This window comes from Salmo salar, chromosome ssa16 (assembly GCF_905237065.1).
Source record: "Salmo salar chromosome ssa16, Ssal_v3.1, whole genome shotgun sequence".
In the NCBI taxonomy this organism is placed as follows: Eukaryota; Metazoa; Chordata; class Actinopteri; order Salmoniformes; family Salmonidae; genus Salmo; species Salmo salar.
Window position 1 is genome coordinate 90017516 of NC_059457.1, and position 14136 is coordinate 90031651.

General features: G+C 44.4%; 1 protein-coding gene across 1 annotated transcript in view; it reads right to left on the reverse strand.

The window, feature by feature from the left end:
• Positions 1–14136, reverse strand: part of LOC106574944 (protein diaphanous homolog 3) — a gene marked incomplete at its 3' end in the record, with an annotated part of 688081 nt that overhangs the window by 120056 nt on the left and 553889 nt on the right. The window contains exons 29-30 of the mRNA XM_045698420.1: positions 13259–13357; positions 8936–8995 (exon numbers count right to left, since the gene is read on the reverse strand). Coding sequence (XP_045554376.1) covers positions 8936–8995; positions 13259–13357 — 159 coding nt within the window. The remainder of the gene's footprint in view (positions 1–8935; positions 8996–13258; positions 13358–14136) is intronic.

Genomic DNA, 14136 nt, shown 5'->3' on the forward strand with positions numbered 1-14136 from the left:
CACCCTGGCTCTCTCTTCCCCTCTCTCTCTCCCTTCCACCCTGGCTCTCTCTTCCCCCTCTCTCTCTCCCTTCCACCCTGGCTCTCTCTTCCCCCTCTCTCTCTCCCTTCCACCCTGGCTCTCTCTCCCCCTCTCTCTCCCTTCCACCCTGGCTCTCTCTCCCCCTCTCTCTCCCTTCCACCCTGGCTCTCTCTTCCCCCTCTCTCTCCCTTCCACCCTGGCTCTCTCTTCCCCCCTCTCTCTCCCTTCCACCCTGGCTCTCTCTTCCCCCCTCTCTCTCCCTTCCACCCTGGCTCTCTCTTCCCCCCTCTCTCTCTCCCTTCCACCCTGGCTCTCTCTTCCCCCCTCTCTCTCCCTTCCACCCTGGCTCTCTCTTCCCCCTCTCTCTCCCTTCCACCCTGGCTCTCTCTTCCCCCCTCTCTCTCTCCCTTCCACCCTGGCTCTCTCTTCCCCCTCTCTCTCTCCCTTCCACCCTGGCTCTCTCTTCCCCCCTCTCTCTCTCCCTTCCACCCTGGCTCTCTCTTCCCCCTCTCTCTCTCCCTTCCACCCTGGCTCTCTCTTCCCCCTCTCTCTCCCTTCCACCCTGGCTCTCTCTTCCCCCCTCTCTCTCCCTTCCACCCTGGCTCTCTCTTCCCCCCTCTCTCTCCCTTCCAACCTGGCTCTCTCTTCCCCCCTCTCTCTCCCTTCCACCCTGGCTCTCTCTTCCCCCCTCTCTCTCCCTTCCACCCTGGCTCTCTCTTCCCCCTCTCTCTCTCCCTTCCACCCTGGCTCTCTCTCCCCCCTCTCTCTCTCCCTTCCACCCTGGCTCTCTCTTCCCCCTCTCTCTCTCCCTTCCACCCTGGCTCTCTCTTCCCCTCTCTCTCCCTTCCACCCTGGCTCTCTCTCCCCCTCTCTCTCTCCCTTCCACCCTGGCTCTCTCTTCCCCTCTCTCTCTCCCTTCCACCCTGGCTCTCTCTTCCCCCTCTCTCTCCCTTCCACCCTGGCTCTCTCTTCCCCCCTCTCTCTCTCCCTTCCACCCTGGCTCTCTCTTCCCCCTCTCTCTCTCCCTTCCACCCTGGCTCTCTCTTCCCCCTCTCTCTCTCCCTTCCACCCTGGCTCTCTCTTCCCCTCTCTCTCTCCCTTCCACCCTGGCTCTCTCTCCCCCCTCTCTCTCTCCCTTCCACCCTGGCTCTCTCTCCCCCTCTCTCTCTCCCTTCCACCCTGGCTCTCTCTTCCCCCCTCTCTCTCCCTTCCACCCTGGCTCTCTCTTCCCCCTCTCTCTCTCCCTTCCACCCTGGCTCTCTCTTCCCCCTCTCTCTCTCCCTTCCACCCTGGCTCTCTCTTCCCCTCTCTCTCTCTCCCTTCCACCCTGGCTCTCTCTTCCCCTCTCTCTCTCCCTTCCACCCTGGCTCTCTCTTCCCCCTCTCTCTCTCCCTTCCACCCTGGCTCTCTCTTCCCCCTCTCTCTCTCCCTTCCACCCTGGCTCTCTCTTCCCCTCTCTCTCTCTCCCTTCCACCCTGGCTCTCTCTCCCCCCTCTCTCTCTCCCTTCCACCCTGGCTCTCTCTTCCCCCTCTCTCTCTCCCTTCCACCCTGGCTCTCTCTCCCCCTCTCTCTCTCCCTTCCACCCTGGCTCTCTCTCTCCCCTCTCTCTCTCCCTTCCACCCTGGCTCTCTCTTCCCCTCTCTCTCTCCCTTCCACCCTGGCTCTCTCTCCCCTCTCTCTCTCCCTTCCACCCTGGCTCTCTCTTCCCCTCTCTCTCTCCCTTCCACCCTGGCTCTCTCTTCCCCTCTCTCTCTCTCCCTTCCACCCTGGCTCTCTCTTCCCCCTCTCTCTCTCCCTTCCACCCTGGCTCTCTCTTCCCCTCTCTCTCTCTCCCTTCCACCCTGGCTCTCTCTTCCCCCTCTCTCTCTCCCTTCCACCCTGGCTCTCTCTTCCCCTCTCTCTCTCCCTTCCACCCTGGCTCTCTCTTCCCCTCTCTCTCTCCCTTCCACCCTGGCTCTCTCTTCTGCTCTCTCTCTCTCCCTTCCACCCTGGCTCTCTCTTCCCCCTCTCTCTCTCTCCCTTCCACCCTGGCTCTCTCTTCCCCTCTCTCTCTCTCCCTTCCACCCTGGCTCTCTCTCTTCCCTCTCTCTCTCTCCCTTCCACCCTGGCTCTCTCTTCCCCCCTCTCTCTCTCCCTTCCACCCCTGGCTCTCTCTTCCCCTCTCTCTCTCTCCCTTCCACCCTGGCTCTCTCTTCCCCTCTCTCTCTCTCCCTTCCACCCTGGCTCTCTCTCCCCCTCTCTCTCTCTCCCTTCCACCCTGGCTCTCTCTCCCCCTCTCTCTCTCCCTTCCACCCTGGCTCTCTCTTCCCCCCTATCTCTCCCTTCCACCATCCCTTATCCAATATAATTTCAGATAAGTCAGACCAGAACAACATCAAAAGAAAGAAAGGTGTGTGTGTATATATATAAAGATGTGTGTGTGTATTATATATATATATATATATAGATGGAGAGAGATAGAGGGAGAGTGATAGAGAGGTGGATAGAGAGAGGGAGAGTGAAATAGAGGGAAAGAGATGGAGAGAGATCGATGAGAGAGAGAAAGATAGAGAAGGAGAGTGAGAGAGATAGAGATGGAGAGAGAGATAGATAGAGAAGGAGAGTGAGAGAGAGTGATAGAGGGAGCGAGAGAGATGGAGAGAGATAGAGAGATGGAGAGAGAGAGAGAGATGGAGAGAGAGATAGAGAGATGGAGAGAGAGATAGAGATGGAGAGAGAGATAGAGATGGAGAGAGAGATAGAGAGATGGAGAGAGAGATAGAGATGGAGAGAGAGATAGAGAGATGGAGAGAGAGATAGAGATGGAGAGAGAGATAGAGATGGAGAGAGAGATAGAGAGATGGAGAGAGAGATAAAGAGAGAGATAGAGATGGAGAGAGAGATAGAGAAGGAGAGAGATAGAGATGGAGAGAGAGATAGAGAAGGAGAGAGATAGAGATGGAGAGAGAGATAGAGAGATGGAGAGAGAGATAGAGAAGGAGAGAGATAGAGATGGAGAGAGAGATAGAGAAGGAGAGAGATAGAGATGGAGAGAGAGATAGAGAAGGAGAGAGATAGAGATGGAGAGAGAGAGAGAGAGATGGAGAGAGAGAGAGAGATGGGAGAGAGATAGAGATGAGAGAGAGATAGAGAAGGAGAGAGATAGAGATGGAGAGAGAGATAGAGATGGAGAGAGAGATAGAGAGATGGAGAGAGAGATAGAGATGGAGAGAGAGATAGAGATGGAGAGAGAGATGAGAGATGGAGAGAGAGATAGAGATGGAGAGAGAGATGAGAGATGGAGAGAGAGATAGAGATGGAGAGAGATGAGAGATGGAGAGAGAGATAGAGATGGAGAGAGAGATAGAGATGGAGAGAGAGATAGAGATGGAGAGAGAGATAGAGATGGAGAGAGAGATAGAGATGGAGAGAGAGATAGAGAGATGGAGAGAGAGATAGAGATGGAGAGAGATAGAGATGGGAGAGAGATAGAGAAGGAGAGAGATGAGAGAGAGAGAGATGAGAGATGGAGAGAGAGATAGAGATGGAGAGAGAGATAGAGATGGAGAGAGAGATAGAGATGGGAGAGAGATAGAGATGGAGAGAGAGAGAGATGGAGAGAGAGATAGAGAAGGAGAGAGAGATAGAGATGGAGAGAGAGATAGAGATGGAGAGAGAGATAGAGAGATGGAGAGAGAGATAGAGAAGGAGAGAGATAGAGATGGAGAGAGAGATAGAGAGATGGAGAGAGAGATAGAGAAGGAGAGAGATAGAGATGGAGAGAGAGATAGAGAAGGGAGAGAGATAGAGATGGAGAGAGAGATAGAGATGGAGAGAGAGATAGAGAGATGGAGAGAGAGATAGAGAAGGAGAGAGATAGAGATGGAGAGAGATAGAGATGGAGAGAGAGATAGAGATGGAGAGAGAGATAGAGAGATGGAGAGAGAGATAGAGATGGAGAGAGAGATAGAGAGATGGAGAGAGAGATAGAGATGGAGAGAGATAGAGAAGGAGAGAGATAGAGAGATGGAGAGAGAGATAGAGAAGGAGAGAGATAGAGATGGAGAGAGAGATAGAGAGATGGAGAGAGAGATAGAGAAGGAGAGAGATAGAGATGGAGAGAGAGATAGAGAAGGAGAGAGATAGAGATGGAGAGAGAGATAGAGAGATGGAGAGAGAGATAGAGAAGGAGAGAGATAGAGATGGAGAGAGAGATAGAGAGATGGAGAGAGAGATAGAGAAGGAGAGAGATAGAGATGGAGAGAGAGATAGAGAGATGGAGAGAGAGATAGAGAAGGAGAGAGATAGAGAAGGAGAGAGATAGAGAGATGGAGAGAGAGATAGAGAGATGGAGAGAGAGATAGAGAAGGAGAGAGATAGAGATGGAGAGAGAGATAGAGAAGGAGAGAGATAGAGATGGAGAGAGAGATAGAGAAGGAGAGAGAGATAGAGATGGAGAGAGAGATAGAGAAGGAGAGAGATAGAGATGGAGAGAGAGATAGAGATGGAGAGAGAGATAGAGAAGGAGAGAGATAGAGATGGAGAGAGAGATAGAGATGGAGAGAGAGATAGAGATGGAGAGAGAGATAGAGATGGAGAGAGAGATAGAGATGGAGAGAGAGATAGAGAGATGGAGAGAGAGATAGAGATGGAGAGAGAGATAGAGAAGGAGAGAGAGATAGAGATGGAGAGAGAGATGAGAGATGGAGAGAGAGATAGAGAAGGAGAGAGATAGAGATGGAGAGAGAGATAGAGAAGGAGAGAGAGAGATGGAGAGAGAGATGAGAGATGGAGAGAGAGATAGAGATGGAGAGAGAGATAGAGATGGAGAGAGAGATAGAGATGGAGAGAGAGATAGAGATGGAGAGAGATAGAGATGGAGAGAGAGATAGAGAGATGGAGAGAGAGATAGAGAAGGAGAGAGATAGAGATGGAGAGAGAGATAGAGATGGAGAGAGAGATAGAGATGGAGAGAGAGATAGAGATGGAGAGAGAGATAGAGAGATGGAGAGAGAGATAGAGATGGAGAGAGATAGAGATGGAGAGAGAGATAGAGATGGAGAGAGAGATAGAGATGGAGAGAGAGATAGAGATGGAGAGAGATAGAGATGGAGAGAGAGATAGAGATGGAGAGAGATAGAGATGGAGAGAGAGATAGAGATGGAGAGAGAGATAGAGATGGAGAGAGAGATAGAGATGGAGAGAGATAGAGATGGAGAGAGAGATAGAGATGGAGAGAGAGATAGAGATGGAGAGAGAGATAGAGATGGAGAGAGAGATAGAGATGGAGAGAGAGATAGAGAAGGAGAGAGATAGAGATGGAGAGAGAGATAGAGATGGAGAGAGATAGAGATGGAGAGAGAGATAGAGAAGGAGAGAGATAGAGATGGAGAGAGAGATAGAGAAGGAGAGAGATAGAGATGGAGAGAGAGATGGAGAGAGAGATGGAGAGAGATAGAGAGATGGAGAGAGAGATAGAGATGGAGAGAGAGATAGAGATGGAGAGAGAGATAGAGATGGAGAGAGAGATAGAGATGGGAGAGAGATAGAGATGGAGAGAGAGATAGAGAAGGAGAGAGATAGAGATGGAGAGAGAGATGGAGAGAGAGATGGAGAGAGATAGAGAGATGGAGAGAGAGATAGAGAGATGGAGAGAGAGATAGAGATGGAGAGAGAGATAGAGAAGGAGAGAGATAGAGATGGAGAGAGAGATAGAGATGGAGAGAGAGATAGAGATGGAGAGAGAGATAGAGATGGAGAGAGAGATAGAGAAGGAGAGAGAGATAGAGATGGAGAGAGAGATAGAGAAGGAGAGAGAGATAGAGATGGAGAGAGATAGAGATGGAGAGAGATAGAGAGATGGAGAGAGAGATAGAGAAGGAGAGAGAGATAGATAGGGTATTATTATTCATGCATGCCCGTACACAGCTGGCAGGGATCCCCATTAAAGGCAATAGGAGGTAACAGGACCAAGGCTTAATGATTTAATTGTCTCCATAACGAGGGAGGAAAACCCTTGACAGGAGGCCGACCAAGAGGCCTTGTTTATCTTGCAGCAAACAGACACATCTAACCATAGCAGCATAGTCCTTCCTGTGTTCCAAATGGCACCCTTTAACCTGTATAGTGGACTACTTTAAACCAGGACCCATACGGTCTAACCCTCCATATCATTAGTCAGTCCATGTTGCTTGTTGTGTAACACTTCTCTCTAAACTGGTTTCCACACAACGTGCAGCATGTGATACCTCTTCTCCCTCCACCGGATGGTAGAGCTGGGATGACAGCAGTACTGTGTGTCTGTACTGAGCAGTACTGTGTGTGTCTGTACTGAGCAGTACTGTGTGTGTGTGTGTACTGAGCAGTACTGTGTGTGTACTGAGCAGTACTGTGTGTGTCTGTACTGAGCAGAACTGTGTGTGTTGAGAGCAGTACTGTGTGTGTTGAGTGCAGTACTGTGTGTGTCTGTACTGAGCAGTACTGTGTGTGTGTCTGTACTGAGCAGTACTGTGTGTGTTGAGTGCAGTACTGTGTGTGTCTGTACTGAGCAGTACTGTGTGTGTGTGTGTGTGTACTGAGCAGTACTGTGTGTGTTGAGAGCAGAACTGTGTGTGTTGAAAGCAGTACTGTGTGTGTTGAAAGCAGTACTGTGTGTGTTGAGAGCAGAACTGTGTGTGTTGAGAGCAGAACTGTGTGTGTTGAGAGCAGTACTGCGTGTGTCTGTACTGAGCAGTACTGTGTGTGTTGAGAGCAGTACTGTGTGTGTGTTGAGAGCAGTACTGTATGTGTTGAGAGCAGTACTGCAGTAACACAGAAGGCAACACTGTGTACAGCTGCCCATAACTACACAGACGTAGAAACAGGCTAGACACACACACACACACACACACACACACACACACACACACACACACACACACACACACACACACACACACACACACACACACACACACACACACCAAACCCAGGTACCAGAGGAAGTCCCAAGGCTGAACTCAGAAACCAACAGCCAGACGTCCAGATCAAAGCAATGAAGACAGACCAGACCAGCTGTTATGTAGAAAGAGGAAGCTTTGTCCACTTTTCTACAGACAGACACTGAAGTCTTTTATAGAGACAGACACAAGCACAGCACATGCATCTCAAATGGCCCCCTATTCCCTACAGCAGAGGGCCCCCTATTCCCTACAGCAGAGGGCCCCCCTATTCCCTACAGCAGAGGGCCCCCCTATTCCCTACAGCAGAGGGCCCCCCTATTCCCTACAGCAGAGGGCCCCCCTATTTCCTACAGCAGAGGGCCCCTATTCCCTACAACAGAGGGCCCCTATTCCCTACAGCAGAGGGCCCCCTATTCCATACAGCAGAGCCCCCCTATTCCCTAGAGCAGAGGGCCCCCCTATTCCCTACAGCAGAGGGCCCCTATTCCCTACAGCAGAGGGCCCCTATTCCCTACAACAGAGGGCCCCTATTCCCTACAGCAGAGCCCCCCCTATTCCCTACAGCAGAGCCCCCCCTATTCCCTACAGCAGAGGGCCCCCTATTCCCTACAGCAGAGGGCCCCCTATTTCCTACAGCAGAGGCCCCCTATTCCCTACAGCAGAGGGCCCCCTATTTCCTACAGCAGAGGCCCCCCTATTCCCTACAGCAGAGGGCCCCCTATTCCCTACAGCAGAGGCCCCCCTATTCCCTACAGCAGAGGGCCCCCTATTTCCTACAGCAGAGGCCCCCCTATTCCCTACAGCAGAGGGCCCCCCTATTCCCTACAGCAGAGGGCCCCCCTATTCCATACAGCAGAGCCCCCCCTATTCCCTAGAGCAGAGGGCCCCCCTATTCCCTACAGCAGAGGGCCCCCTATTCCCTACAACAGAGGGCCCCTATTCCCTACAGCAGAGGGCCCCCTATTCCATACAGCAGAGCCCCCCTATTCCCTAGAGCAGAGGGCCCCCCTATTCCCTACAGCAGAGGGCCCCTATTCCCTACAGCAGAGGGCCCCTATTCCCTACAACAGAGGGCCCCTATTCCCTACAGCAGAGCCCCCCCTATTCCCTACAGCAGAGCCCCCCTATTCCCTACAGCAGAGGGCCCCCTATTCCCTACAGCAGAGGGCCCCCTATTTCCTACAGCAGAGGCCCCCCCTATTCCCTACAGCAGAGGCCCCCCTATTCCCTACAGCAGAGGGCCCCCCTATTCCCTACAGCAGAGGGCCCCCCTATTTCCTACAGCAGAGGGCCCCCTATTCCCTACAGCAGAGGGCCCCCTATTCCCTACAGCAGAGGCCCCCTATTTCCTACAGCAGAGGCCCCCCTATTCCCTACAGCAGAGGGCCCCCCTATTCCCTACAGCAGAGGGCCCCCCTATTCCCTACAGCAGAGGGCCCCCTATTCCCTACAGCAGAGGGCCCCCTATTCCCTACAGCAGAGGGCCCCCCTATTCCCTACAGAAGAGGGCCCCCTATTTCCTACAGCAGAGGCCCCCTATTCCCTACAGCAGAGGGCCCCCTATTCCCTACAGCAGAGGGCCCCCCTATTCCCTACAGCAGAGGCCCCCCTATTCCCTACAGCAGAGGGCCCCCCCCTATTCCCTACAGAAGAGGGCCCCCTATTTCCTACAGCAGAGGCCCCCCTATTCCCTACAGCAGAGGGCCCCCCTATTCCCTACAGCAGAGGGCCCCGGTCAAACGTAGAGGTAGTTCACTATATAGGAAACACACAGAACCACAAACAACATGCAGAGAAGAGCCGTACAGGGCAACACACGACGAGAGGACGGTCATGAGCTCAGAGTAGAGAAGACAGCCAGGGTTATGGAAAGAACCAATCTGTTTCTATACATTTCATTAGCTCTATTTTAAATACATGGCTCTGGTTACGGCTATCAGCAGACAGACAGACAGACAGACAGAACATGCTCTGAGACGGAGGTTGTCTTTACCATGGTTACAAGGCTTCAGAACCTGGAGGTAAGAACTGGGACTGAGGCTCATCTGATCATCTGTTGGAACCAGTGGAAACTTTAATATAATAATGAACCAGTAATAACTATAATATAATAATGAACCAGTAATAACTATAATAATATAATATAATAATGAACCAGTAATAACTATAATATAATAATGAACCAGTAATAACTATAATAATATAAATAATAATGAACCAGTAATAACTATAATAATATAATAATGAACCAGTAATAACTATAATAATATAATAATGAACCAGTAATAACTATAACAATATAATATAATAATGAACAAGTAATAACTATAACAATATAATATAATAATGAACCAGTAATAAGTATAATAATACAATAATGAACCAGTAATAACTACAATATAATAATGAGCCAGTAATAACTATTATATAATGAACCAGTAATAACTATAATAATATAATAATGAACCAGTAATAACTATAATAATATAATAATGAACCAGTAATAACTATAATATTATAATATAATAATGAACCAGTAATAACTATAATATAATAATATAATAATGAACCAGTAATAACTATAATATAATAATGAACCAGTAATAACTATAATAATATAATAATGAACCAGTAATAACTATAACTATAATAATATAATAATGAACCAGTAATAACTATAATATAATAATATAATAATATAATAATACAATAATGAGCCAGTAATAACTATAACAATATAATATAATAATGAACCAGTAATAACTATAATATAATATAATAATGAACCAGTAATAACTATAATAATATAATATAATAATGAACCAGTAATAACCATAATAATATAATAATGAACCAGTAATAACCATAATAATATAATAATGAACCAGTAATAACTATAATAATATAATATAATAATGAACCAGTAATAACTATAATAATATAATATAGTAATGAACCAGTAATAACTATAATAATATAATATAATAATGAACCAGTAATAACTATAATAATATAATATAATAATGAACCAGTAATAACCATAATAATATAATAATGAACCAGTAATAACCATAATAATATAATAATGAACCAGTAATAACTATAATAATATAATATAATAATGAACCAGTAATAACTATAATAATATAATAATGAACCAGTAATAACTATAATACTATAATAATGAACCAGTAATAACTATAATAATATAATAATGAACCAGTAATAACTATAATAATATAATAATGAACCAGTAATAACTATAATAATATAATATAATAATGAACCAGTAATAACTATAATAATGAACCAGTAATAACTATAATATAATAATGAACCAGTAATAACTATAATATAATAATGAACCAGTAATAACTATAATAATATAATAATGAACCAGTAATAACTATAATATAATAATGAACCAGTAATAACTATAATAATATAATATAATAATGAACCAGTAATAACTATAATAATGAACCAGTAATAACTATAATATAATAATATAATAATGAACCAGTAATAACTATAATAATATAATAAACCAGTAATAACTACAATATAATATAATAATGAACCAGTAATAACTATAATATAATAATGAACCAGTAATAACTATAATAATATAATATAATAATGAACCAGTAATAACTATAATATAATAATAATGAACCAGTAATAACTATAATAATATAATAATGAACCAGTAATAACTATAAATATAATATAATAATGAACCAGTAATAACTATAATAATATAATAATGAACCAGTAATAACTATAATAATATAATATAATAATGAACCAGTAATAACTATAATAATATAATATAGTAATGAACCAGTAATAACTATAATAATATAATAATGAACCAGTAATAACTATAATAATATAATATAGTAATGAACCAGTAATAACTATAATAATATAATAATGAACCAGTAATAACTATAATAATATAATAATGAACCAGTAATAACTATAATATAATAATATAACAATGAACCAGTAATAACTATAATATATAATATAGTAATAACTATTACTGAACCAGTAATAACTATAATAATATAATAATGAACCAGTAATAACTATAATAATATAATAATGAACCAGTAATAACTATAATAATATAATAAACCAGTAATAACTACAATATAATAATGAACCAGTAATAACTATAATATAATAATGAACCAGTAATAACTATAATATAATAATGAACCAGTAATAACTATAATAATATAATATAATAATGAACCAGTAATAACTATAATAATGAACCAGTAATAACTATAATAATGAACCAGTAATAACTATAATATAATAATATAATAATGAACCAGTAATAACTATAATAATATAATAAACCAGTAATAACTACAATATAATATAATAATGAACCAGTAATAACTATAATATAATAATAATGAACCTGTAATAACTATAATAATGAACCATTGATAACTATAATAAAATAATATTGTAAGGGGTATTGAGTTAGGTAGGGGGTATTGAGTTATTGTAAGGGGTATTGAGTTAGGTAGGGGGTATAGGAGTTATTGTAAGGGGTATTGAGTTATTGTAAGGGGTATTGAGTTAGGTAGGGGGTATAGGAGTTATTGTAAGGGGGTATAAGAGTTATTGTAAGGGGTATTGAGTTAGGTAGGGGGTATAGGAGTTATTGTAAGGGGGTATAAGAGTTATTGTAAGGGGGTATTGAGTTAGTTAGGGGGTATAGGAGTTATTGTAAGGGGTATTGAGTTAGGTAGGGGGTATATGAGTTATTGTAAGGGGGTATTGAGTTAGGTAGGGGGTATTGAGTTATTGTAAGGGGTATTGAGTTAGGTAGGGGGGTATAGGAGTTATTGTAAGGGGTATTGAGTTAGGTAGGGGGTATAGGAGTTATTGTAAGGGGGTATTGAGTTATTGTAAGGGGTATTGAGTTAGGTAGGGGGTATAGGAGTTATTGTAAGGGGTATTGAGTTAGGTAGGGGGTATAGGAGTTATTGTAAGGGGTATTGAGTTAGGTAGGGGGTATAGGAGTTATTGTAAGGGGGTATTGAGTTAGGTAGGAGTTATTGTAAGGGGGTATTGAGTTAGGTAGGGGGTATAGGAGTTATTGTAAGGGAGTATTGAGTTAGGTATGAACCAGTAATAACTATAATAATATAATAAACCAGTAATAACTATAATATAATAATATAATAATGAACCAGTAATAACTATAATAATATAATAAACCAGTAATAACTATAATAATATAATAAACCAGTAATAACTATAATATAATAATAATGAACCTGTAATAACTATAATAATGAACCATTGATAACTATAATAAAATAATATTGTAAGGGGGTATTGAGTTATTGTAAGGGGTATTGAGTTAGGTAGGGGGTATAGGAGTTATTGTAAGGGGTATTGAGTTATTGTAAGGGGTATTGAGTTAGTTAGGGGGTATAGGAGTTATTGTAAGGGGTATTGAGTTAGGTAGGGGGTATTGAGTTATTGTAAGGGGGCATTGAGTGACTGTAAGGGGTATTGAGTTAGTTAGGGGGTATAGGAGTTATTGTAAGGGGTATTGAGTTATTGTAAGGGGGTATTGAGTTAGTTAGGGGTATAGGAGTTATTGTAAGGGGTATTGAGTTAGGTAGGGGGTATTGAGTTATTGTAAGGGGGTATTGAGTTAGTTAGGGGGTATAGGAGTTATTGTAAGGGGTATTGAGTTAGGTAGGGGGTATTGAGTTATTGTAAGGGGTATTGAGTTAGGTAGGGGGTATAGGAGTTATTGTAAGGGGTATTGAGTTATTGTAAGGGGGTATTGAGTTAGGTAGGGGGTATAGGATGTATTGTAAGGGGGTATTGAGTTATTGTAAGGGGTATTGAGTTAGGTAGGGGGTATAGGAGTTATTGTAAGGGGTATTGAGTTATAAGGGATATTGAGTTAGGTAGGGGGTATATGAGTTATTGTAAGGGGGTATTGAGTGACTGTAAGGGGGTATTGAGTTATTGTAAGGGGGTACTGAGTTATTGTAAGGGAGTATTGAGTTAGGTAGGGGGTATAGGAGTTATTGTAAGGGGTATTGAGTTAGGTAGGGGGTATAGGAGTTATTGTAAGGGGGTATAGGAGTTATTGTAAGGGGTATTGAGTTAGGTAGGGGGTATAGGAGTTATTGTAAGGGGTATTGAGTTAGGTAGGGGGTATTGAGTTAGGTAGGGGGTATAGGAGTTATTGTAAGGGGGTATTGAGTTAGGTAGGGGGTATAGGAGTTATTGTAAGGGGGTATAGGAGTTATTGTAAAGGTCTCACCTCGGGGACGTGGTGCTCTCTTCCGTCGGTCTCTGAACGCTGCTCCAGACTGTAAAGCCTCCAGCAAACTATCCATCACTCCTGTCTCATCGCTGTTCTCTGGTGGAGGAGAGGGAAGGAGAGAGACAGATACAGGAGGAGAGACAGAGGGGGAGAAAGAGAGAGAGAGAAGGGGAGGGAGAAAGAGAGCGAGAGAGAGAAAAAGAGAGAGGGGGGAGAGAACGAGAGAGGGGGGGAGAGAGAAAAGAGGGGGAGAGAAAAGAGAGCGGGGAGAGAGAAAAAGAGAGGGGGAGAGAGAAAAGAGAGGGGGAGAGAGAAAAGAGGGGGGAGAGAAAAAGAGAGGGGGAGAGAGAAAAGAGAGGGGGAGAGAGAAAAGAGAGGGGGGAGAGAGAGCGAGAGAGGGGGAGAGAGAAAAAGAGAGGGGGAGAGAGAAAAGAGAGGGGGGAGAGAGAAAAGAGAGGGGGAGAGAGAAAAAGAGAGGGGGAGAGAGAAAAAGAGAGGGGAGAGAGAAAAGAGAGGGAGGAGAGAGAAAAAGAGAGGGGGAGAGAGAAAAAGAGAGGGGGAGAGAGAAAAAGAGAGGGGGAGAGAGAAAAGAGAGGGGGAGAGAGAAAAGAGAGGGGGAGAGAGAAAAGAGAGGGGGAGAGAGAAAAGAGAGGGGGAGAGAGAAAAAGAGAGGGGGAGAGAGAAAAGAGAGGGGGAGAGAGAAAAGAGAGGGGGGAGAGAGAAAAGAGAGGGGGAGAGAGAAAAAGAGAGGGGGAGAGAGAAAAAGAGAGGGGGGAGAGAGACTAAATGAGATGAGGGCAGTATTGCTATCAGGTCTTGAGGGTTGCCATAGTAATGCCAGAGATGATGGCCATGCAACAGAGACAGTCTACCAC